Consider the following 26,399-nt stretch of genomic DNA (forward strand, 5'->3'; position numbering starts at 1 on the left):
CCGGAGGTTGGACGCTTCTGCCTCCGGCAGGTGGAGGGGCTCTGGGACGACAACACACCGCGCCCCACGCACAGAAACAGATCATCTTTGTGGGACCAGAGGCCGGGGTGAGGGCAGGGGCTGGAGGAAGGTGGTCAGAAGGTACCAGCTTCCAGTGGTAAGATGGTCAGTGCTGGGGCGTGATGGCGTGTGGTGGCCACAGTTCACAGGCTGTGTGATGGGTGTGGCTGTTGTTAGGACAGTAAACCCTAGGAGTCCTCCTCACATGGGAACAACGTTCTTTTGCTGCTTTTTAAAAATTGTAGCCACGTGAGCTGCATGCTGACTGAACTGACTGTGGCAGTCACTTCACACCCACGCGAGGCAGACCATCACTCTGTACACCCGGACTTCACAGTGATGCCTGTCAGTTTCATCCCAACAAAACCGGGAAAGACTGAGCATTGAATTCATCATAGCATTGACTCCATCACCAGGGACCCTGTAGATTTGTCAAGGTTTCTCATTTTTAAAAAATATCAATTGCTTTTGTTGCTTTAATTAAAGAAGAAATGACAGTACAACATGATTTTGAGTGCCCGTCTTAAAGCTCGACCCACAGCGCAGTGCTATGCTCGCCCGTCAGGGTGACGCACGCTTTGGCCTGGCCACCACTGCGCAGGGACTAAGGTTTAAGAAAGGAAATCATGTTTCAGGTTTTTTTATGTGTAGACAACAAGGTGGAAGCTAAAATTGACATATTTTTATGTAAAGTTTTTCAATTCTTTGATTTTTAATAAAGTTTGGAAACCAAAAAAAAATAAAAATGTGATTTTGACTTCACTGTGTGTGTGTTGAATAAAATTAAGGACTTTAGCTGAGAAAGTATAAAATGGAGATATCCCTTGAGATAGGACTGATTTGTAAAAGTCCACTTCATTAGAATCTACACTGTGGAGTAGAGTGAAGTATTTTCTTCAGAATTCACTTTTACGGATTTAGAATATGTTAATATATGTTAGGATAATAGAGTTTTCTACAGGAACAGCAATGCATGGCTAATGTCTCCCTTAGTGCCAATATTCCAGCCATAGCCAGCTCTCCTGGCTAAAACCAGAAAGGCAAATATACACAGAGGGCACTAAAATTCTAAAACGAAGCAGTGGTTTTGTACTTGTTGTTGGAAAATAAATTTTAAAAAGGCTCTGGACCAGTCTTACATGTGGCACAGTGATACTAGATTGGGGGGGGGGACCAGAGAGATAAACCAAAGAACTTATATACTTACATGCATAGCCCAGTGGTCGGCAAACCGCGGCTCGCGAGCCACATGCGGCTCTTTGGCCCCTTGAGTGTGGCTCTTCCACAAAATACCAACTTCTGCGCATGGGCCACAAAGTTTCAATCTCACTGTACGTGCGCGCCCGCACGTGGTATTTTGTGGAAGAGCCACACTCAAGGGGCCAAAGAGCCGCATGTGGCTCGCGAGCCGCAGTTTGCCGACCACGGGCATAGCCCATGGGCATGGCAATATAGGGTAGTGAAGACCTGTGTGTGTGTGTGTGTAGGGGCTGGGAGGAGGGGGGGAGGGGGGAAATGGGAGAGATCTGTAATACTATAAACAATAAAAAATATGTTTAAAATTAAAACTTAAAAATAATAATGCTAGAAAACTTGCGTGGATGTTACTTCCGGGAGAGCGGCGCCGAGTGGTGGCTCTGGGTGCCCAGGGCCTGGGGTCTGCCCTGAACGCCCGCGCTGCCACCCCACCCACCGGATCTGCTGCCTCCTCAGTGTGCCTGCCTCCCCGGGTCCGGGGTCCCGCTCACTCAGTGGACGGGGAAAAGCTCAGAGACGTAAAACTCACTGCCCCCCAAGTACGTTTCTTCTGCGTGGCAGTGGCGGGCGCCGGGGGCCTGGGCTTCCACATATTAAGTGAAATGCCTTTCCCGCTCTCAGGCTCTCAGCTAGAGATGACATGGAAAGTTTGGAAAGGGTCAGAAAAAGACGTTGGGAGTACGCGGTCTGCAAGCTATTTCCGCTCAAAATGACGGGGAAGGAATCTGTTCAAAGCACCCAACGAACCTTCCGGACTGAAAGAAAGAACGCCGCCCCTTCTTTCACAGCCTGGGCCACCTCCTCCGGGCCGGGCAGTCCTCCTGCGTCCTCCCAGTCCCAGTTAAACCTTAGCGTCTCCTCCCTGCCACCCACCGGAGAGAAATCTCTCTTCTGATTATGCAGAAAATTGGGGGAAAAACACGGGAGAGCTCACATCCCTGTAACGCCACCAGCACACAACCACCACAGTGAGCGTTTGGTGAGTAGATTATTTACATAATTGGGTTCATATAGTATGTGTTGTTTTGCAACATTGTTTCAGTTAATATATCATTAACCACTTACCAAAGGTGAGGGTTTGGGCAGCTGCAGAACGCTCATCACAACAGGGCAACAGAACCCAGTTAACTGTAAACAACGCTCTCTCAATGATAACAGTGAACACAATTCTAGTTACATATCTGGCCATTTTCTTAGGACAAAGTCCTAACTATATATAGGGTATCCCCAAAATGTATACACACACTCTGAATCATTATAAAGGCCGTGTTTATTAAAATAAATTTTATTTTCAAAACTGAGCTGTCAGCTGTTAAAGTGTGTATGCACCTTTGGGGGGACGCCCGGCATTCTCTGGTCCAATTGTATGAACATCTGGACTGTGAACAAAGGTCCCGAGGACGAAAGGTTCTGTCTGACTTAGACATGCCAGCAGCCCACGTCTCGGAAATTCCAAGACAGTGGCCGGGTAAGGTCAACCCGGGTGTCCAGGCCCTAGACGGACGGAAGGGACGAACTTGGGAAGAATCGCAGAGAGAGTGACATCACGGGGTGCCTGGTACAGCGAGGGGCCGGTTACCTGCGGAGATTCATCAGCTGAACAGTTGGTGGGTTCACGGACGACATGCAGAAACGATTTGCTAAAGGGACAGGCGGGGAGGAGCCCTCATCTGTGGGGGCGCGAGTAACACAGACAAGGCCATGTCCACGGCGCGTCCCTGCGGCCGCGGTGCCCGCTGTGGCTCTGGCCGCCTGCTTTGCAGGTGACAGTGTCGTTGGATAACGGTGCGCAGGGCCTGTGGGGTTCTGGGGAGACTGAGGCCCAGGCCAGGGCAGGACCCCCAGCCCCAGGCTGCGCAGGAAGGTGAGCTACCTACACTCTTCACGTCCTCGGCCAGAACATACAGCAGGTTCCTCTGCTGCCGGGTGGAGTGAGGGGCAAATGAGGTCATGGTGGCCACGACCTGCAGGACTGCGGGCCCCTGGGCTGCGATCCCCGCAGCAGGTCCCGCAGCAGCTGAGTTCTCACGTGAAAAGCTCCACAGGATGGACGGCGTCACAGGCGGTGCCCACCCCCCGCGTGGCCTGGGCGGGAGGCGGGCACTGACTTCACCGCGGGAGGCGGAGGTGGGAAGGCAGCCGGCGGCTTCCCTCCAGGCACCTGCACATCAGGGTCCCTGCTGCGAGGCGCTCCCTCCCAGGGGCACGGCAGTAACATTCCGCTCGCTCCCCGCTATGGAAAAGGTTTATTCTGAGTGAAAACGGCTCCCAGGTGGATTCCGAGATGTGCCATTTCTGGAAACCGTTTGCTGTTGAAAATGCCGAGGCCCAGGCAGGCGGGCGGAGAGACGTGTGCGCTGGGAGGGCCCCCGCCCTTGGTGTGGGAGGTGCCCCCACGGCAGGCACCTGTGTCCCGGGCGCACGTGTCCCTTTTAGTCCTTTTCCTACGGACGGGCCCAGGGGGTCATCTTGACCTTGAACCCGAGAATGTCCCCCTGACAGCGTCCTTGGAAGCCTGCCGGTCAGACAGGCATCAGTATCGCCAACGACCCGCTACTCAACAGATCCCAGTCCGTTTCCAAAACTGTGCTATTCACCAGAGCAGAAACGCCACGACGCAGAAACTCGACTTAAAAAGCAAAAATAAAGACGCCAATGAGACGGAAGCACCACGTGATTCCCAATCAGAACCCACAGCTCATTTTTTCCCTGGAAATGAAAACAACATTCAAGCTTCCGTACTTTAGTGAAGCTCTGCCCACCCCAAGGCGGTTCTGCCAACGGAGTGATGCCACCCCCCAGGCTGAAAGCCGCGACTTCTGTCCCGGGCGGGCATCCTGCTCAGTCAGAGCGAGGAGCGGCTCCCTCTGGCCTCCCCGCCCCCCCCCCCCAGCACGGCCTTCAGTGGCTCCGTGACCTTCTCGTGGATCCGAGGAGGGAGGAGAGGGAGGCAGGGAGAGGGGACTACAGACCGCCATGGGCGCTACCCCACTGCCGAGCCTGCTCTCCTGTGGGGAAGGCAGGCGAGGGCCGAGCTCAGGCCTCAGCTGTCCCATCACCACGCACAAGCGCATGCCTTTCCGCCATCCTCCCGAGGACCCCCCTCCAGAGAGGGTGGAGGGCCCAGGACCCGACCTCTCTGCCCTCCTGACTCCGCAAGTCACGGATGATCCCCGTTACAGATAACAGAGCCCGGGGTGCTCCTGGGGGTGGGGGTGCTTTTACATAAGAGGATGGAGGGGAGGAGCCCTAAGTGGAGAGGTGTGCAAGCGCTGGACGGCTGGCCCATAAACACGACCCGACTGACTGGTTGGCGCCGCGTCCTTGGTTCTCTCGTTGGCTCGCTCACCGTGGCCCCCGGGTTGGTGCGTCCCCGCAAAGGGAGGGGGAGGCCGGTCCTTTCCGACCCGTATTCATCTTGAACAATTTAACACGCGGGCTCGGACCCAGACTCTGTGACTTTGATAAAGGAAGCCAGTAATTTCCCACGGGACCGGCTGACACCGTAACTCACGAAGACCCAGAAGGTCTGGCTTTCCTTCGTTTCTGTAGGATCTGGCTTATTTATGGCTACGTGTTACTAAACAGTGTTTCCTAAATAGCCAGAGATTTTAGAAAGAAAAAAAAAAATCTGCACCTCAACAAATGATCCTGGACACGGCACTTCGTTAGGTGCGAAACGTAAAGACTGTCAGATGACTGGCTGCGGGGACGGGGCGATCCAGAGGCAGATGCTGAGGGCCCCCGTTTGCTGCTCCGACGGGAACCCCGGAGCGAGGACTCCTGGTCTGACAGGCTGGGCCCGGCTACCAGGCTGTGGGGAGGGGCCCTTGGCAGCTTGGAAAACGTACATCTGGGTAAACTCCTCCCGGGCCTGGAGCAGCAGGTGCAGCTAAGAGAATCAATTCTTTTCCTACCAAAATGCAGGAAGAAATGCAATTTCACAGACACGGACGTTTTAATCACAGGAACTTCGTGCTTCCCGATGCAGGGCCAATGCTAGCAGCCCTCTCTGTGGCGAATATATATCTATATATTTCAATCCTCATGTGAGGGTATGTTTTTACTGATTTTTAGAGAAAGGAAGAGAGAGAGAAACATCGATGTGAGAGAGCAACATCGACCGGCTGCTTCCCAGTATTGACTGACCGACAGGGCATCGAACCTGCAACCAGACTGTAGTGTGTGTGTTCGTGCGGGGCAATGATAAACCACTGAGCCACCGGCCAGGCTCTCTGCTCATCTTGCTTCTCCGTCTGCTTTGCTTTTTCCAAGAAGATCCATCCACCTGGGCCAGGCCTGTCCCTCTAAACCCGGGTGAGGGGTCCCGCCAGACCGGCGCGCCCCTGCCCCGGCTGATGGCAAGTGGGCCTTCCACCCCCGCTACCTGCCATCACAGAGTGTAGGTCGGGACGGCCGGACGCACGTTTTCTGTGCGGATGTCTTGGAAACGCGTTACCAATATTGTCTTAAACCATCATAAAAGTAACAGGTGCTCACGGTTACAACAAATGAGCAAAGGGAAAAGGCCGGGCTTTCTCCAAGCGTGCCTTTGTTTACCTCTCGGTGGGGGTTCTTTGGAGGCTTTTGAACCCAGCAGTCCTTCGGGGGGTGTTGGGGGAGGCACGCCTGCCCCATGGGGATGACACCCAGGCTTGGGAAGCAGGAGTGAAGGTCTCAGGAGATCCCAGTTACCCCATTCTTCACAGAGTGAGCAGGCCAAGCCAGGCAGGCAGCCAATAGCAGGGCAATGTTTTGTGCAATAAAAAATGCACCAAAACATGCGCAGTGGTGTGCAGCGACCGCACCCCCTCACACCCGTCCCCCAGAACAGGAACTCGGAGCCTGGAGCCACGGGCACCAAGCTGACGGGTCCCACTCGGTGCGCACCTGGCGACGGGCAGTGCGCCTCGGCCGCTGAAGTGGCTGCAACACTCAGAGATGTGAGGATGAACGAGACAGACAGAGGAATGAACCAGCCACGACAACCACTTCCGTTGTCCAACTCTTTCCACGAAACACCATCTACTTTGCTGTTGTAACTCTCAAGTTCAACGGAGACGCGGTATCACCGATCTTTAGTTAATAAGACTTAATAATCACCCATGGCAGCTTTTGTATGCTTCCACATGCCCGGCTCATCCCCCCGACAACGCCAGAGCCACACGGTAGCACCAGACGGAAGCCACGGCTTCACATGAAAACTGCGGCTGACACAGAACTGGGGTGGGGGTGGGGGGCACTTTCACAGAAAAGCCATAGATAGAATTCTTCTTTACTAATAATTTTAAAAATGACACATTCACTCTGCATGTGTGTGTAAAGTAATAATCAAATCAATTGTGTTTTTAAGTGAAACCATTATTTGGTTATTATAGGTTGAAAAATTTCTCTGGGTAGAAGAATAACCAATTTATTATTATTCATTTTTAATTTATTTTTGAATCCTTACCTGAGGACATATGTTTTTTTTAAAAATGATGTTTTTAGAGAGAGAGGCAGGGAGAGAGAGAAAGAGAGAGAGAGAGAGAGAGAGGGAGAGAGAGAGAGACATCAATGTGAGAGAGAAACATCGCTGCGAGAGGAACACATTGATTGACAGGCTGCTTCCCTAAGCGCCCTCCCGGACATGGACCCAGCAGCCAGGCCCGTGGCCATGGGAACCCAGCCTGCCGTCCTTGCTGTGTGGATGATGCTCGGACCGCCGGAGCCCCCCACCCGCGGCGAGAACAGTCCACTCGGGGCGCTGCTGCTTCCTGTGCGGAGGCCGTTTTAGTTTGGGGCTGTTTCTCGTTCGTTGCTTCACCGAATCCAGTTTAGACTCCGCCCGGAGATGTCCGACCCGGGCGTGACGCGGTCAAAGGGACTGGGATGAGTAATAAAGCACCAGAGCCTGCAGGTGAGAACGATGCGGCGGGACACATCCAAGGTCGGGCTGTGGAACGTCCCTGTGGCCGCTGCATCCTGACAGGCCTCTGACCGGGGAGCTGGCTATGCCGTGTGGTACAGGCAGACACGGGGGAGGTCACGGTTATTTACACGGTAACAAGAAGGGCACCTGACCGACGGATGGGCTAACCGGCCAGCGCCAGCTTCCGGGGAAAGTTCTGGTTGAAGCCGCGGAGCTGGTGGCACTTGGTCAGGCAGCAGGATGAACAAATTACTAATTTCCCGAGAAAGCAGGTCAGTTTAGGTGCAAGTTCTTGGCATCGCGGAGGTTTGGTTGCTCAGGTTTTAAAGCAATTGATTCTTTCCGTCGATGGTTCACAAATCAGAGAACCGAATCCACCTTCCAAGCCACTGGTAGCAGACGGAGTGGGACTCCAGTGACTGAAGCACTCGCATCATTTACATTATCCGTGGCCGGAACATGTCTCACGGTTTCACTCCACCGCGCCCGGCGCTTTCCTGCTGCCTGATCGCAACGACAGCGCCCCTCACGAACGTCCACAGCACCCACCTTCCCTTCCTGTGGGAGCAGTGGTGTCACTGAAAGTCCAGCTCGCAGCAGGCTTTTCTCAGAGAGACGTTTCTCTGCCCCATGCGACGTAACTGCATGGATACAGGCGGGGGAAGAAGTTTGTTTCCGTTGCCCCATGTGACGTAACTGCATGGGAGGCAGGCGGGGGAAGAAGGTGCCCAGCCCCGGGGCCTGACCCCCCAGGCCCCCTCTGCTGCCCTGAGTGCGTGCTCGCTGCTGCTCTCCCTTCCAAAGACATGCTGATAGTGAGATCCGTTCAATCTACTGTGCACCCCAATTCTGCTTATTTGCTTTTCCTTTAACATTTTTTTGGTTTGATAAGTATTTCCTGACCACCTGCTCAATAATGTCAGATAACACATCCTTCCCTGGAGTCATGGGAATAAAACACATGCATCTGTTCACTCACTCACACTCACACACTCACTCACACACTCACTCATTCACTCATTTACTCACTCACACACTCATTCACTCATTTACTCACTCACTCACTCATTCACTCATTTACTCACTCACTCACTCATTCACTCATTTACTCACTCACACACTCACTCATTCACTCATTTACTCACTCATTTACTCACTCACTCACTCATTTACTCACTCACTCGCACTCACACATTCACTCACTCACACACTCGCTCTCTCCCCCATGCACTGCTTACTGAGGCCTGAGCCTGCACATGTGTGAGAACAAGCAGAGGAAGACGGAATCCCCCCAGGAAAGGACTCAGTCAAATGCCAAGACTGACATTCACGGGAGCAGTCACCAAAGTGGACGGCCTTCTGGGCCACAGACGCCTGCTGAGCTGGGCCCCGCCTGTGGCTGCACCGTGGCAGGTTCTCTCGCCTCCTCGGGCACCTGCCTTCCTCTGTAAGCGGGGGACTGTGATAGCCACCTGCTGAGCCCAGCCACCTGCAGCTGGGCTTGGAGGAGGAAACGTGGAGGGCACGGGCTGTGGGCTCCGGGATCTCAGGCCAGTGGGCAGTGGTGTGAGATTCTGGGAAAACGTGGGCTTTGGACCCAGTGCCAAGCAGGGTGGATGGGGAACTGCTGAGTGAGGGAGCGAGACCCGGAGCCTGCCCTGACGCCCCCTGAGGCGTGGTCTCCGTGAGCTCGGCATCACCATGTGAGTGCCACGTCGACCTCAGCCTTGCACACGGGTGTCCCAGCAGGCAGGCTGGCTGTGCTGCCACCACCCAGTGGGTCCGAAAATAAAAGCTGGGTGCTGACCCACATAAATATTGTATTGGCTGTAAGTCTGCCGAAGGCCAGTCTTGCCAAGTATCTAGAGAATCGAGTAAGTTGACTAAGTATTAAGAAAAGAAAAGACATGCAAGGAAAACTATGGGAGATGCTGTGGAGTTGTCACATAGGAGGGCATGGGTAGGGGTCAGGCGCCCCCTGGGGGTCAGGACCCTGTAAAGACCAGTGTCCTTTATGTGGCAGCTCCTTTGACTTCCTAGCAGCTGTGGGCAAACTATGGCCCGCTTGAAATGAATAAAACTAAAAAAAAAAAAGACCGTACCCTTTTATGTAATGATGTTTACTTTGAATTTATATTAGTTCACACAAACACTCCATCCATGCTTTTGTTCCGGCCCTCCGGTCCAGTTTAAGAACCCATTGTGGCCCTCAAGTCAAAAAATTTGCCCACCCCTATCCTAGCGTCTGAATTTCTTCAATTGTCAATAAAAGGGGTGCAACTGTTATTTTAAGTTCCTTTTATTTGTAAAGTTTACAATTTTGCTTTGAATCATAAAAGTAAGTAGGTGTCGTAGTTATGTACATCATTTAATCTGGAGAAAGTCTACGCCAGTGTTCACATCCTCTCACAAAACTCCCTCCCCACTTTCCCGAACCATTGCGTCTGAGAGATGTCTGCCTGCTGAGTAACAGTATCGAATTCTCTCTCTCTCTCTCTCTCTCTCTCTCTCTCTCTCTCTCTCTCTCTCTTTCACACACACACACACACACACATCTTCCTTTTTTTTCTTTCCTTTTCTAATTCAAAGACACAAGTAACTATTAATGAGGACTTCGGGTCAGGCGGAGTCAACTGGAATTTTCAAACTGAGTTGATATAATTTCTGCCCAAAGCAAGTTGGCATTTCAGTTAAGCTGCGCTCTCTTCTCCAGTAAAAGCTCCCTTTCCTGCAAGCTCTGGCGGAATATTAAAAACAGCGCGTGGCACCCATGACTGTCTTCACAGGTCCTGGAACTGGAGCTTTGTTCTATTTTTTAGAAATATGTCTTTATTGACTTCAGAGAGGAAGGGAGAGGGAGTGAGAGACAGAAACATCACCGATGAGAGAGAACCATGGATCAGCTGCCTCCTGGACGCCCCCCACTGGGGATGGAGCCGGCCACCCGGGCCTGTGCCCTTCCGGAGCTCGGGTCCTCATGACCTGTGGCTGGTCCCTGGACGGCAATTCCACGCTGTGGCGGGCGGTGAGCAGGACCGAGGGCTCGCCCTGAGCATGAGGGGGCGCCCCGGCTCTTTGCTGAGCAGAGTCCCGGGACTTAACGGGATCCTGTGGGATTCTCTGATGACGCCTGTGAGCGCCTCGCTAACAAAACCTTCTCTGAGCCCGGGGCCCCTAACGGTACAGGGGCAGGCAGGGCCTTGTCACTTCCTGCGTCTCCGGGCACTTTCTTCAGGGCATCGCACAGGGCGGGCCGGCATCGCAGCAGAGGGGCCGGGCTGCCCTCGCCGTCACCCGAGGAGCAGGGTGGACCTGGGCATGGGGACAGGTTGCCTAGGTCCAGGGACACACGCCCACCCGGCCGGAGAGAGCGCTGCGTGCTCGTGGGGGCTCAGGGTGTTTATGCAAACGCACCCCTGCGTGATGGAGACCCGGCTCCCTGTCCTTGTAACCGACCGGAGTAGCCTCTTCCGTTCCTCTGTCTCCCGGCCTCTTACATGCGCGTGAAAGTGGTCTCGGCCTGTTCCCGCCCAGGCTCCCAGGGCGGCCGAGAGCCACCTGGGAACACGTGGGCAGCACGCGTGTTTTCCTGTGAGTTTGTTTTGGCCCATGTCTGGATCCACGGTTTGATTTGTGTGCAGTCCGATGGCACGTCCTTCCCCAGGACCTGGGGGCTGCCCACACGTGGGTGATGTCACCATGGAAGAGGCCCCGAGAGGCCGAGGCGAACCAACCACTCTTTTCCTTCTTGCTCCACAGACGTGCTGCCAGTTGTACCTTCCCAAACACGGGCTGTCATTTCACTGACTGAGCACCACACCATGCCCCCCACGCACGCCCCAGGGAACGCTGTGCCATCTCTCTGAGCGCCTGATTGGCTTCCGTTGTGAATAATTGTTGAGACTGATGCGCTGGAAGCAGGCTGGGGATTTGAAAGCGCCATAAACGAGGCATCCAGGCCATGTTTTCTCCCTGCCAAGTCCATAAGTGAGTCAGTGTTTTAAAAGTCAGCATTGAAACGTCTGCCCTCTGCATTGATTTAGGGGCTGAATCGATAAGTCTGGTGTGACCATCAGTGCCCGGAGATTAACACCGGGATCTTGTAGACCAAATCCGCAATGTCTGAGCCAGGCTCTCCCAGGAGCGGGGCGGGGATTCCTAGTCAGGGGCGCGGCCACGGGGTGACGGGCGACCACGGGAGACGTTCCGAGGAGATTTCCTTGGGAACTGCCCGGCGCTGGCTGGGCACACCCGGGGCCTCCCTACACACCGTGCTCCATTTCCCATGCCTTGGTGAAGAGTCATCAGCATCACAAATGATGCATATTGGCGAAATGCGTGACAGCAATTTCAACAGGATCAATTCGCAAGCAACGTAAAAACATGTGGGTGTAGAATAAAGGCCACTTAGGTCTGTTTTCTTGCTCAAAGCGTGAAACCCCCCTGTTCTTGGTCAACACCCCCACGGACAGGTGAGCGCACCTCTTCAGGGAGGCCCTGCCTCTGTCCGGGTCTCTCCCGGGGAAGGACGGACACAACGCTCTCCCCGCAGACCAGTCAGGACTGTACCAGCAGAACGCCCGTGCTCACTGCCTGTCACTCACTGGAGCCTCCCATTGGTGCATTCACACAATAGCTTGGCTTGTCGCCCAGCACTACACCTGGACTACACTACTAACTCTCATCTTTCACATTTTAGACTGCTTATCTGTTGCTATTTACCCATTCATTCAAATATATATTTAATAGATATAATATAGAGTTTAATAAGTAACCTGTGCTATTGAGGAGCTAAGAGCTCCAAGTCTATAGAATAGCAAGAACAAGGCAACCCTATGAAGCATACTTAATGTAAGATGGCTAAATATATTCAAAGAAGACTCAGCTCGCAGGCCCACTCAGCTCGCAGGCCCACTAGCGTGGTATGATTAAGTACTCCCAGGGTGTGATTAAGTAATTAAGCTGAGGAGGCTCTGGGAGCCCTCAGGTGCCTGCCCTCTGGGTGTTCGCAGAACCAGCAGGGCCAGCACTTGTGCTCCTGCCCAAGGATGAAGCTGGTAGCCTGGGCTCCTTGCAGGCCCCCGACGGCCAGGCCCCCCACCCGCCGCCAGGCTGCTGTGGCTGCCATGACACGGGCACGGCGCCTGCCCTGCCTCGCCTGAGCTCAATCCCTGATGGCTGCGACCCCGTTGCCCAATTTTGCTTCCATTAAAAATGTCTGTGTATTTCCAACCCTCAGCCACCGGCTTCCGCCAGCGGAGGCAGCCTGCGCCCTGGGCAAGGTCACCTCTGAGGAGACCAGGGGCCTGTGGTTGTGACAAAGGTGGTGGTGAGCACAGGGGCCGAGGTTGGGGAGAGGAGGGGGAGAGGAGGAGGGGGAGAGGAGGGGAGAGGAGGGGAAAAGAGGGGGAGACCTTCGATAAATCTAGTGAGACCCTCGAGGATATGAAATGTGCAGAGCTGTTGTGCAGTCAGACTGGAAGCCTGCTGGCAGGTTCTTGCAGCTTCTAGGTGAGCAATAAGGATGGACCAGACTGGGGTGGGGCAGAGGAAGTGGAGAGGAGGCGGAAAGGAGGGGGACTTTATGATTACCTGTAAAGTCACGCAGGCATTTCAGTTTTAAAACATGTTGGTGCTCTTAAAAGTGTGTGCGACTATCAACTAAATGACACAATCGGAAAATAAGTTGAGGATTGAAGCAGATAAACACTAAAGGCCAGATGGGGACATTTACTTGTGCTAAACAGTCCTACTGATCATTCCCTGCGCCCGACTAGGTGCTTGCTGGCGCATGAGGGGCGCCGAGAACCCGATAGTGAGCGAGCGGGCCTGCTCCTCCTGCTCAGGGATGACACCACGTAAACTCACACACGAACACGCTGACTGCAGGGGACTCCAGAGCAGCAGAGAAGGCAAGCAGGGAGCGGTGGCCAGGGGCCTGGCTCACGTGACCCGCGGTGTAAGTGACTTTAAGAGGGAAGTGCCATTGAACCCTATGTCACAGAAGCCATGTCAGAGGAGGGGAGGGTGTCCTTGGGCGATGGCCGGGTTCCAATCGAGTCGCAGAGGAGGAAGCAACAGGCTAACGGCAGAGAACACGGGAGCTCACTGGGCCCGGGCAGGTGTCAGGGGGCCTGGGGCAGGTGTCAGGGGGCCCGGGCAGGTGTCAGGGGGCCTGGGGCAGGTGCAGGAGGGGAAGGAGGGGGAGGAGGGGGGTTTGTGGGACAGTGGGAGTGAGAGTACACTAAGTGTACCGGTTACTAATGCAGATTTTTTTTCAATAGATGGAGTTGCACATATGTTGATATATATGTGATTTGATATGTATGCTATTTTGTTGTATTGACAACGAGCTTCAAAACTTCGTATCAAATTTCCTGAAGGTTTTCACATCATAGATATTTTTACACTTAAAAATGTAGAATTTCCTGCTGAAGAAAAGGAGCATTTGTGGGAAGCTTTAACTCTTTAACTCATGGCTTTATTTTGAAGAAAAGTGCTGCTGAAAGTGATCGTAGACTTCGGGAAGCTTATGGTGAACATGCTCCATTTCAAGATACAAACAAAAAACAAACAAACAAAGCACAGGACTAGGAGAGCGGACACCTGGCTGGGGAGCCCATGGCACGTCGGCGCCTTTGCCATTGGAACCGACACCCAGATCCTGTGGCGGCGGGAGGACCTCCCTGACCCGCCCGCCCACAGTGTGTTTGGCTGGAAAGCTTGGCCAATACGATGCAGGTGAATACAAGGTGCTTTTCCGAAAGCTTCAGGAAGCACCCCCAGCCATTGAAGGTGCAGGACTTTTGTGAGGATTGTGCCCCATTTGCATCACTAAGGACCAGACTCTCTGCCCTCAGGACTGCCTAAGGCGGCCCTTTCCAATAAAGCTTAGTAGCAACACAGAGCCTCATCACCTGCCGGGAGGTCAAGGTCCTTTCCTACTTCTTGTTGTGTTCTTTATACTTTCTTTTTTGTAAAAAAAAAATTTTTTTTTATTGATTCCAGAGAGGAAGGGAGGAGAGAGAGATAGAAGCATCAATGATGAGAGAGAATCATGGATCGGCTGCCTCCGACACGCCCCACACTGGGGATCAAGCCTGCACCAAGGGCATGTGCCCTGACCGGGACTTGAACTCTGACCTCCTGGTTCAAGGGTTGACGCTCAACCACTGAGCCACACCAGCAGGGATGTCCTGCATACTCTCTACGCCACTAATATACACACCACGTTCAATGACCTTCTCGTCACTGACTCATGGAGCTTACTTGCCAGTTAGTCCCTCTCTGCTCCTTGCTGTTGTCCCACTGCGTCCTCATTTCCATCACAGGTTGTGGAGCCAATGGTCACAACAATTCAGGTGCCATTTCCTGACTTCTAAGTATTGGGGGGGGGGGGGGGCTCCCTAGACATAGAGGATACACACCTAAGCATAAACCCAGCCCCGCGTTCTAAAGCGGAACCAATTTGTTGACGCATCTGATGGCTGACTAACATAAAGGAAGCTCGGGGTGAACTTGAAGATGGGCTGTAATTTCTGTGAACAAGGTGCAAATGGAACAGACGAGACCACCAAGCCCGTTTGTCAACCAAATGGCCTTTTGTCTTTCTCATCTAGAAATATGACCTTTTAACACACAGCTCATGCTTTAAAAAAAATAAAAAGATCCTGTGGCCATAAGGTCAATTGCTAACTTTATTTTCGGTTTACATCATCCACTTATGAATACCCTTTTCCTCGATTTAATTCGTGAGTGTCACTCACACTTTAAGTGGTAACAGCGTAAGGCTGAGCTGAATTTGGAAATGATTTCCCAATGTCAGACCAAGTCACGTCAATATTATAAAAACACATCACGGCCGGGGCGCAGCTACACAACCCCGCATGCTACATGTGTGCTGGAACCTGGTTCTTACAGTCTTATCCCTAATGAAAACGGTATATTAAATAGAGCAAAACAATGTATTTAAAGATGAGCAAAATCCATTTCCCCACAATTTTAGTCCCAATGCCTAATCCAATCTCAATGCAGAAGAACAGTGAGTTGACACATACGTCCTCAAAAGGCGCAAATCATCAAATACCGCCGGTGCTCTCAGACATCTGCGGGCTTTCAGCACGGAGCGGCACGGATCCGAACTGCTGCTGATGACAGGAGCGAGTCAGGCGTTCACCGATGCAGCAAATCTTTCAACACACACACATTCTTTGGGCACACACAACAAAGTGTCATGCTTTCAGTATTCAGCAATGATTTCAGAAGAACAGACTCCCTTAAAATAGACGCCAGATCCTCCCAAAGAAACTTTATGGCTTGAGTAGGTGCTCTAGAGAATTACTCAAAAGTAACGCCCTAGGCTCAAGATATCATGGCCATATTTATTAAGAACAAATAAAATAATGAGCCATTATATTGCAACATGTATAGTAAGTATCTGCCTCTAGTAGATCAATAATTTACTGTCATGTTTATTGTGTCCCTGTTCCCAAGAAAGACTGGAAGCTTTTTGAAAAAAAAATTATCTGTTGACTTTTGCATTTCTATTATTAATAGTGTGCAATGAGATCAGGGATAACATAATCAATGGACGGACGGATGGATGGATGGATGGATGATGGATGATGATGGACAGATGGATGGATGAATGGATAGATAGATGAATGGATTTGGGCCCTGGAGTACAAAGTAACAGGGGAGCTTGGTAGAGGGCAAAATGTCCACATGCCAACATACAATTCACAATTACAAGCAATTTGGTAAAAGGCACGCCGTTTCCCAGGAGACCAGGATGCCGGGCGGTTAAATATGTAATTGGTAATTTTCCGAAATGCTTGTCTACTGGAGTCTCATGTCAGCCTCTCCGGTGAACAGAATACCCCTGTTAACAGTATCCCCCCCAAAAGCTCCCACAGTCTTCAGCCCTCCCCTAACTTTCCCACAACCACGTCCCGTGACCTGGCGCTCAGGTCAGGGAGAACAGCCACCCTGCCAGCCGCTGTGCACATGGCACACGGGCTCCGTCTCCCGGGGCTGGGCCCCGGCTGCAGGCAGCGTGGGAAGTGATGAGCGGGGCTTTTAAACTTGCTCAGGATTTAGGTCCCGTCCAAGCTGGTTGCAAATCTCATCAGCTTTGCCAGTGTTTTTTTCTACCTTGATCTATTTTTATTTCTGGATCAGAAGGAAGAATGGCAAACTTGCAGCCTCGAGGTCTGCTTTAGGGAATAAAGTTTGATTTATTATTGCTGATTTATACCCATGCATGCATAGTTGGGCATACTTTATAGGCAATTACTCCCTGAGCTGATACGGAGGGAGCGGCAGAGGCTGGGTGTAGGTAGACCAGCACCCAGTTCCAAAGCAGAGCCCTCTAAAGTGGCGTATGAGGCGAATAATTTCTGATGATGGTGGTGGTGGTATTTCACCGGACAAGAGCGCTCTGAGCCCACATCTTTTAGTACTTGCCCAGTTACACACGAGTGACAAAAACTCAGCAAGACCAGCTGATGCCACTGCAGTGGCCACAGAAAGTAAATGGTCTCTGAACGAGCACATTCAAACTCCAACAGGGAGTAAGGAACCCAGAGGGAAAACTGCCTCGAGGCGAGGGCGAGGGTAGAGGGCACCGCATTCTTTTCCTTTCAGCTCCCATCACACAGGGGTTCCTGTTAATCTTCACCCGAGGATATTTTTTCCATTGATTTTTTAGAGAGTAGACGGGAGGGGGAGAGACACACAGAGAGAAACATTGATGTGAGAGAGACACAGCGATCGGTTGCCTCCTGCACATGCCCCGACCAGGGTCAGGGATGGAGCCTGCAACTGAGGTACATGTTCTTGACTGGAATTGAACCTGTGACCCTTCAGTCCGCGGGTTCGTGCTCTAATCACTGAGCAAAACTGGCCAAGGCCCATAACACAGTATTTTATAGTAACAAACTCAAGTTTCCCCTCTATTTCAGTTATATAGGGCAATTAAAATTTGGTCTTTGCTATTTTTAAAATGTTATTTTAGTTAACAATGAAAAATATGTAGTTCTAGTTTATTCTTTTAAAAATGCAATATAAAGACAGCTAAATCATCTTATTAATTTTTAACATATATTTTTATGTATTTCAGAGAGGGAGAGAGATAGAAACATCATTGATGAGAGAGAATCATTGATCAGCTGCCTCTTGCATGCCCCACACTGTGGATCGAGCCCAGAGCTCAGGCATGTGCCCTGACCAGGAATCGAACCATGACTTCCTTGTTCATAGGTCAATGCTCAACAACTGAGCCACGCTGGCCGGGCTCGACAACTAAACCATTTTAAACAAAGTTTCTGCTATTGCTTGAAGACTATAGACCAGGGGTGGGGAACCTTTTCTCTGCCAAGGGCCATTTGGGTATTTATAACATCATTTGCAAAATTATCAACTTAAAAATTAGCCTGTTATATCAGGTCAAACATTTAATTAACTCACCCCTAATGCCTGGGCAGGTCCAGACCAAATGATTTCATGGGCTTTATATGGACTGAGTGCCAGACGTTCCCCATCCTTGTTGTAGACCTTTGATTTTGCCTCCTGTGGTCTTGCTAAGTACTGAAGTAGGACCATCAGTTAACATAACAGCAACAACATAATGCATACTGTTGCTACCTACACATTTCCTTCTATATAAAATAACCCCAGATCCAGCACATGGGTAACGCTTCCCAGGGTTCCATGGAACACAGTTTGAGAACTATGGATCTAAAGGTACCACCTGGAGACTGAGATGTTAGTGTATCTTGCATATCTATTAGTAAGTACTTTCTTCATTTATTGATTTGATTGTTTTTTACTCCGAGTCCAATAAATTTCATAGAAGTAAAGAGAGGTGTGAGATCATGTGATACTTGTGTTTCTCTGACTGGCTTATTTCACTTAGGATAGTACTTTCCAGGTCCATCCATGCTGTCCCAAGGGATAAGAGATCCCTCAGTCTTTTCATTTTAAATGAGTAAAGCAGCTGCACACCTGGTAAAGTGGGTCTGGAATGGGATTGCAACAGCTGACAGCAGTCAGGACCTGGCCCATCTGCCTCCTGGATGCCGAACCGTCAACACCCCAAAGAAGACCTTTTGAAGAGACTTCCACGTGTCCAATCCAAATCTTCTGCTCTGCACCAGGCATTTACCTAGACTTCACTTCCCCGACTCCCTTGCAGCACGCCAGGCCAATGGCTATGCGCTGGTCAGTGAAGGGATGTGTCATTTCCACGCTAGGGTTTCTAAGGAGGAGGCACGTCTTTCTCATCATTTCGTTACCCCGTGCCAGCTGGGTCCTGGGTCTGGGGATCAGTCTGACCATGAAGAGAGTGGCAGGTCCCGTGGCAGAGCCAAAAGGCAGAAACACCACTTTGCGGGAAACTTGCCTCCCATCTGAAGTCCCGCCCGCACCCAGGCAGGAAGTAAGTGGCGTGTGGGTGTGAGCCTTACATCGGGTTCTGCCGGCTACAGCGGCGGGTCTCCAGCGACCAGTCAGACCCATTAGAGCCCAGCTGTGCGACGATGCATCTGGGGACCGAGGACTGAGTCGAGGCTGCAAACGCCACGCTGACCGCCTCCACCACAGAGGTCACCCCGCTGTTACTTTCACGAGGATGGAGAAGTTCAGGGGACCCTCCATGAAATGTGTGGCAGGGAGTCCTGATTTTACAAGTAGGCAATTGGCATTGTGTAGGCACATGGTGTTGGGGGTGGGAGCCAGGCCATCCTGAGGGGTGGGGTGGGGCGTGTCGGGTCATTTAAGCCTGTGGAGCAGAGCTCATGTACAGGGCTCATGTTCAATAGGCCGTCTGTGAATTTGGGGGTGTCCAGTATTTACAATCGATTTGACAACCAAGAAGGTGGCTGGTATGGACTGGATTGTGTCCTTCAAACATTCATACATGGAAACCCCAGCCCTCAGCCCCTCAGGTGTGACTGCGTTTGGGAAAAGGGCGTTAAAGGGGTGACTAGGTTAACGGGCGGCCATGAGGGTCATCTATCTGACCAGTGTCCTTAAGAGAAAGAGATGAGCACAACCGAGAGACTCCAGGGCTGCAGGCCAATGGGGCGGCCACCTGAAGAGGATGGGGGAGTGGGTGGTCACCTGAAGAGCATGGGGGGGTGGCCACGTGGGGAGCACCCCCCCAACCCCAGGCGGCCATGTGGGGAGCAGCCTGAAGGTGGCAGCGTGGGGAGCAGCCCGGGGTCGCCCTCTGCAAGCCCAGGAGGCCTCAGAGCCAGGACCTGTGGCACCTGGACTTGGACCGCCGCCTCCAGACCGCGGAGATCAAGCTGTTACCGGGGCGCCCAGTTGCCCAGTTGCGGCAGCTTGTGATGGGGCCCTGCCCACGCCCACAGCTGTGACCACTGAAGCACTGTCGCTGGTCACCCCAGGAAAGCGCTGTTCCTGGCAGCTGGGGGTCGGGGGGTCGGAGTGACATCAGACCAAATCGCACCACTTCCCCCAACCGGTCTCACCCTCCTGCTTCCTGGACTGGCGCTGCTTTTGGTTCGATGTTTCCCTCGATAAGCACGTCACTCCAAGAGAAACGACTTCTAGTAAAGGCTTGAGAGGAAAGAGATAAGAACGATACTTTCCTGGACCCCTAAGTGGAGTCAGCAAGGGAACCTCCAGGATGACCTGGGCGGGCTCGGGTTTTACTGGAAATAGGCAGCTGTGTCGTCCAGATATTATATATTTATTTCATCCTGACGTCAGAGCATTAAAGCGCTCCTCTTGCTGACTGGGGCTGCACTGGGAACATTAACTTGTTTCACTGTCCTGCTGAGGAACCAACATATAAACCCTCGTGAATATGGAAATCATCCCCCAAGCACATTATTATTTCAGAGCTCCTTGGAGGTCAGTGGCTTCTAGCAATTTCTATGCATGAAGTCTCATTAACACAAGACACCACACAGTAAGGAGGTTTTTATCAGTTACTGCATGAGTGTGTATGTATGTGGTGTGAGTGTGCATGCATGTGTGAGTGTGTGAGTAGGTGTGCATGCATGCTTGAGTATGTGTATGTATGTGAGTGTGTTGTGTGTGAGAGTATGTTTGTGTGTGTGTGTGTGTTGTGTAAATGAGTGTGTGAGTGTGAGTGTGCACGTGTGTGTGTGAGTGGATGCCAGGGCTGAAGAAACATCTGTTGTTAGGTATGAACTTGTCACTAAAAGGTAGTGACGGCTTTAGGAATAAAACGCCCCTTGAAGACATGTAATTGTCTTGGAGGAACTGTACTCCAAAGGCAGCTGCTGGTCCCCCCGGCGAACTGAACCGTTTGGCCGGGCCTGTAAGCGGGCACGGCGGGACGGGAAATGGCCATCCCTTCAGAGAACCAACAAGGTCTGAGCTTCCAGAAACCAAGGACGATGCCAGGCCCTGGCCTGGAGGGCCAGTCACCTCCCACAGAGCAGCTGGGGTCGGCTAAGAGCCCGGGGGGAGTCCCAGCACCCAGCTAACAGGACCAGCCACACCCCACCTTCCGGAGGGCCTGGCGCAGGCCCGGAGCCTCCTGCTTTGCACACACGTGACTTCCATCTTATTGATGAGCCACAGCCATTGACACGGGCTTTTAATGAACCCCACAGTATTCTCAACTGTGCCTCAGAAATGACATGGGTTCAATCAATTCCTCTGCCTAATAGTCTGCTCTTTCTCCTGAGAGTCTGAAAAACTGATTTTCTAATTCTGTGGTATTACCACTTTATATTCTGTCTTACTCCATGCTCTATGAATCAGGGTGAAGTTAAATAAACCAAGGGGAAAAGATGGCAGCTAGTGGATAAGTGGATAGTGGCCGGTAATTGGTGGATTTATGCATTGAGTTACAGGAAATGCCTGTCTACAGCTAGGGAATGTCTAAATACATGTTCCTCTACGAATATACACGCATATGCACACACATTATATGTACCGTCCATGGGAACACGGCTTAGGTAACAACCAAAATAACAAAAGCAAATGTTCATTTTGAGCATCTGCATGTAGCCTAAAGGCGCCTTCTCCGGCTTCATTTTTACACGTCCCCATGACGGCGTCTGAAAGGGGTGTTGCTGTGTCTCCCCGTTTTACCCTAAAGTGAAGCCAAGGCGCACCCACGTCCAGTCACTGGCCCTGGGCCGCACGGGTGTTCCGTCTCGGCGTCGGGGCTTGAGCGTGGCTCCCCCATGCGCCGGGTGCACCCAGGATATGTGCTCAAGGTGCTAAACATTCACAGTGGAGGCTCAGTGGTTTATTGGAAGTACAGTGGGGCCTTGACTTATGAGTTTAATTCGTTCTGAGACCGAGCTCGCTAAGGAGCTCGTTAACTTAAATTACTCTATCAACTCAATGCAAAAAATCGGCCGAGAGACGGCTGGTATCTCAAAAAACTCGTTAGTTGGGACACTCGTAAGTCAAGGCCCCACTGTATTCTTAGGGCTGATATTTAAAATATGAAAAAACTCAGCTCCACTAAGAGTGCACAGGCTGAGACTGGGCCCTCCCAGACCTTGGTCTGCATGTCGGATGCCCCGTGTCACCGTCGGACAGGGGGCACCCTGAGGGACAGTGGGAGTCCCTCTCCAAGGACTCAGGGGAGGCCCTCGCTGTTAGCTCCCTTTGAGAGGTTGCCTGCGCGTGGCTGCATTCTCTCACTGAACTCACTGTTAAACCACATACGTGACTTAAGGAGAGTCAAGGTTCCTGCAAAGAAGCCATTGATTCAGGAGAGCGCTAATAAAGCAGGCCCGCCTGCCCGGAGGGAGGATGGCAGTGAGGAAGGGAGCACCGTGGGCCCTGACGGCGGACCTCACCTTGAGGCTGTAATAGGCCCTGGGATATGAACTAGGTGGGGCGTGAAGCCATTACGAGTAGCAAGACGTTTAAAAATCAAGCGAGTGATAAATGAGGAGAGGGTCTCTGTTGAGCAAACTCAAGACAATCGGTTTGTTTCTATAAAAACATTCTAGGGTAACATTGTAAAGTCTATTTTTACATAGGATGGGGAAACATCATGTGAGTCACAGCAAAAATAAAAAGGCTGAGATAGTACCTGACAACAATGTGGGACAAGCGGAACTGTACTTTGTTGGGTAAGTGCTTTGGGAAAACGGCAGTCCCCGTCCATGGGGGATATGTGCCCCGCCCCCGGTGGATGCCCGAGATGCGGGTAGTACTGAACTCTGTATACAATGATTTTCCTTACACAGACACACCTGTGCTAGAGCTTAATTCATAAAGCAGGCCCCTCTCCCCCCTCCTCCCTCCCTCTTAAACCATCTATTGTCCCGCACTCGCCTTGTCATTTAAAGGAAGTGCTTTCTGGCTTCCCCCTGGCAGATCCCAAGTGCCAGCCTCCTGCCAGCCTCACTGCTCTTGCGCTTTGGGGACCGTACTGGGTATCAGGGCGCCCTGAGCACTAGCCCTGCGACACTATAGGCGGCTACGAAGTGGCGACTCAGAATGGTGCCAACGGGAGGCGTCTGAATTGTTTATTTCTGGAATGTTTCCGCTGGATATTTTCCGCGTGGTTAACGGGAGAAGTGAAACCTCGGAGAGTGGAGCCGTGGGTCCGGGGGGACCACTGTGCACAGGCAGACACTGGTGAAGATGTGAAGTGGTCCTGGAATGAATGAAGTACGCGGTGTAGGAGGGTCACTGCACAGGCGGAAACAGCCGGCTGTGTCCGCCCTGCCCGGCCTGTGGTCACTGGCCACATCCTCTTCCAATAACAGCACGCACCGACAGGCAGCCTTCTGCCTACTGCTGCTGAACATTATAGGAAAGAGGAGTCGAGGAGGATAGTTCTCAACAGGAGGTGGCATTTTAAACAATGAAGGCGGGGTTTCATGGAGATTATGCTTAAATAGCAGTAACGAGGCAGGTACGTTCACGGTGAGCCCACCGGCACCGAGACCGGACTGCTGCGCCCGTGTCCTATTACAGGAGCCAGCGCCTTAGAAATTGGCCGACTCCAGGCTACTGAGAAAGGCTCACAGAGAGAGCCTGGACTTGCTGCTGCATGGGAAAGCCTGGTTCATGTGGACCAAGTGGGTTACTTTATATGTTTGACATTTTCTATCATGAAAAAGGTTTAAAATTTAAAAATACACGAGACGCTGATTTTTACAAGTAGCGTGGCTATGAAAATAAATTTTGAAAATGGATATTTTCCAATGTTTCCATGTTACTTGGTTTTGTGAAGGAAGAAGGTTTATCCATTTTTTAAAATCTCATTAAAAAATTAAAAACAGAAACAGAATTTTCCAAACTTCAAATAAATGTTTCACTGACTTTTGAACCCTTTTGTTAAAGATGTGACAGTGCAGTACCTTTCAATAAGTTTTCCTTAACAATATACTGACACATATATTATGTAAATCCTAATTTACAAACCACTGCATTATTGGCAGATGCAATTGAAAAATGAATGTCATAAGTTACAAAGCCAATGACGCAAGTAGCTACTTCCACTGGGTCTCTGAGAGACTGTTGAGGTGCACTATTCAGCTTTGATCAATATTAGAACTGAGTGTTGAAAGAAACCGAACTCACAGTCTGACCAATCAATCAAGGTGTCGCACAGTTTCCAGCCACAATTCCCAGAACCAATGAAGCACATTTCCTCACACCGCAGTCAATAAAAGCAAACTCATAATGAGGAGCGGACCCTTACCTCACTCCACATACAGAAATGAACTCAAACTAATCAGTGACGTAAATACAAGGACTAAGCTATCAAATGAAACCATGGGGTCTATTTTCATGACCGTGGATTTGGCAATGGATTCTTACATTTGGCATCAAAAGCACAAGCAGCAACAGAAAAAAAAAAAAAAAAAGAGAAACTGGACTTCATCAAAATGAAACACTTTTGTGTATCAAGGGACATTATCACCAGCCAACAGAATAGGAGGAAGGTTTGGAAATCATATATCTGATCAAGGTCTAGTGTCCAGAACACGTAACGAATGCTTCCTACTCAACAGCAAGGCAAACAACCCCATTAAAAATGCACAAAGGACTTGAGCAGGCATTTCTCCAAATAGATATTCAAGTGGCAAACAAGCGTAGGAGAGATATTCAACACGGCTGGTCAGGAAGGAAATGCAAATCAAAGCCACAACAACATGCCACTTCACACTCTCAGGACGGCCACTGAGACAACAACGAGAAGTAACAAATGTTGGTGAGGCTGTGAGGAAACAGAACCCTTATAAGTTGCTGCAGGCACTGCAAAATGGTGCCTCAGCTACGGAAAGGCCTTGGATAGGCCTTCAACAGGTTAAACGCAGAAGTACAATATGACCCAGCATTATTCATAATCGCCAAAAGGTGGAAACAATGCCACGAAAAGGAACGAAGATACATGCCACTACTCGGATGAACTTCAAAAACATTGCGCTAAGTGAAAGAAGGCAGGCACAACGGGTCACGGGTTGTACGGTCCCTTTCATCGAAGTAGCCAGAATGGACAAACCCATAGAGACAAACCACAGTGGCTGCTATGAACTGGGGGTCCGGGGGGACAGGAAGAGATTACTGAATGGACATGGGCTGTTTTTTCTCGGGTGATAAAATCGCTCTAAATCTAGTGGGAGCTGGGCGGTCCCTGCATTGTGAGTGCACAACATGCCACTGAACTGCACACCTTAAAACAGTTAACTGTATGTTCTATGAACTTCACCGCAATTAAAAAGACAGATAATAATAATAATATAGTGCAAGTACAATGTTGTAAATGTTGAAAGATTTAAAAAATATTTCAAATCTTAAATATTTCAGCTCCATCTCATCCTTCTCTGATTCCTTTTTTAATTAAAGGGTGTCCCAAAATTCACGCAAGAAGTAATTTTGATAGAAAACACAGGTTTATAATTAACACATTGTTTGCGGGTAGTTTTATCGCGCGCTAACAGGTGGTGCGGGCCATTTTTGCAGTTGAATAGCTTGATTACCGTTATACCTGGAAGTACATACATAATTCACCATTGTATGTGTTAGAGACCCAAATTTTGTCCTTTAGAACTCGTATATCTGCATGTTAGCATCCCTCTAGAGCAATAAAAAAGTATAAAAATAAACGTATTTATACGTTACCCGCATTCTACTGCTAGTCTATAAAAACGTATTAATACATGTCCCGCACACCACTACCAGTCAACGTAAAACGTATAAATACGTTTCCCGCATACAATGTGTTAAAAATTGTAAATTTTTTTATTGAGTCATAAAGTATACAGTATAGGGTTATGTATAGAATAGCACATTGGGTAAATGGCCTCCACGGCTTTGCTGGCACATGCGCAAAGCCGTGGTCTTCATTGGTCTCCATTGTCCCTGCTCCTGGGCCATAATTGGTCCTTGGTAATGCTTATCAAATTGAAGGGATTGAAATCAAAGGGCAACAGATGTTAGATTCTGATTCAATAAACCAAGTAAAATTAGGCTTTTATTTGTTGTTGTTGTTGTTGTTAATGCTGACACAAAATTCAAATCTTGCGTGAACTTTGGGACAGCCTTTATCTGTTGTTTCGCACACGTGTAGGCGCTCCCGATGACTAGCAAATGAAGCGCATGGCTTCCCATTCCGGGCGTGCGGCTCTGGGGCAGCCTAGGAACCCGGACCCCTGCGGGGGAACCAGGACAGGCGGCAGCGCCTGGGCGAGCGCCATCGCGCTTTCGCTGCCCAGGCCTGCGGCCGGCCTTGTGCCTTCCGGTTGGACACAGCTCTCCTGCGCCGCAGTGTCAGCACTTTGTTGTGATCCAAACGTCCCCGTGTCTTGCCCCCAGTGACCAAATAGGCATTTCCCTCTCCAACCCTCAGCTGGGGACCGGGTGCATCTGAGACAGGTTCCCACCAGCAGCTCTGCTGTTCCCAGCCGGCGTTCCACCCGGGGACGCGCGAGGCTTACCCACACACGGCAGCGAGTAGCCCAGCTGCGGGTCGTGGACAAACTGCCGGTCGTTGAGCCTGGTCACGCAGTACAGGTGGAAGCAGTCCAAGCAGATCACGTGGCGGTGGTTGCACTGGAAAACCAGGACCGGGCTCCTGCAAGACAGAGGCGCCGCCTGTAGCTCCTGGAGGGCGGGGAGGCCCAGGATGCAGGGTGGACCGCAACCCCACGGAGGGAGGCGGGAGGGCGACCCTGCGCTCGGAGGGGCCGCC

The 26,399-nt window shown here is 51.1% G+C and overlaps 1 protein-coding gene across 4 annotated transcripts in view; it reads right to left on the bottom strand.

Moving 5' to 3' along the window:
- Window positions 1-26,399, bottom strand: part of PRKN (parkin RBR E3 ubiquitin protein ligase) — a 534,115-nt gene that overhangs the window by 130,953 nt on the left and 376,763 nt on the right. For 3 of the 4 annotated variants that reach the window (XM_081094588.1, XM_081094589.1, XM_081094590.1), the window contains one exon: window positions 26,146-26,282. The exons of the other annotated variant lie outside the window; for it this stretch is intronic. In XM_081094588.1, the coding sequence (XP_080950714.1) occupies window positions 26,146-26,282 (137 nt within the window). The remainder of the gene's footprint in view (window positions 1-26,145; window positions 26,283-26,399) is intronic. 4 annotated transcript variants of the gene reach the window in all.

This window comes from Myotis nattereri (genome assembly GCF_964212035.1).
Source record: "Myotis nattereri genome assembly, chromosome: 6".
Lineage (NCBI taxonomy): Eukaryota > Metazoa > Chordata > Mammalia > Chiroptera > Vespertilionidae > Myotis > Myotis nattereri.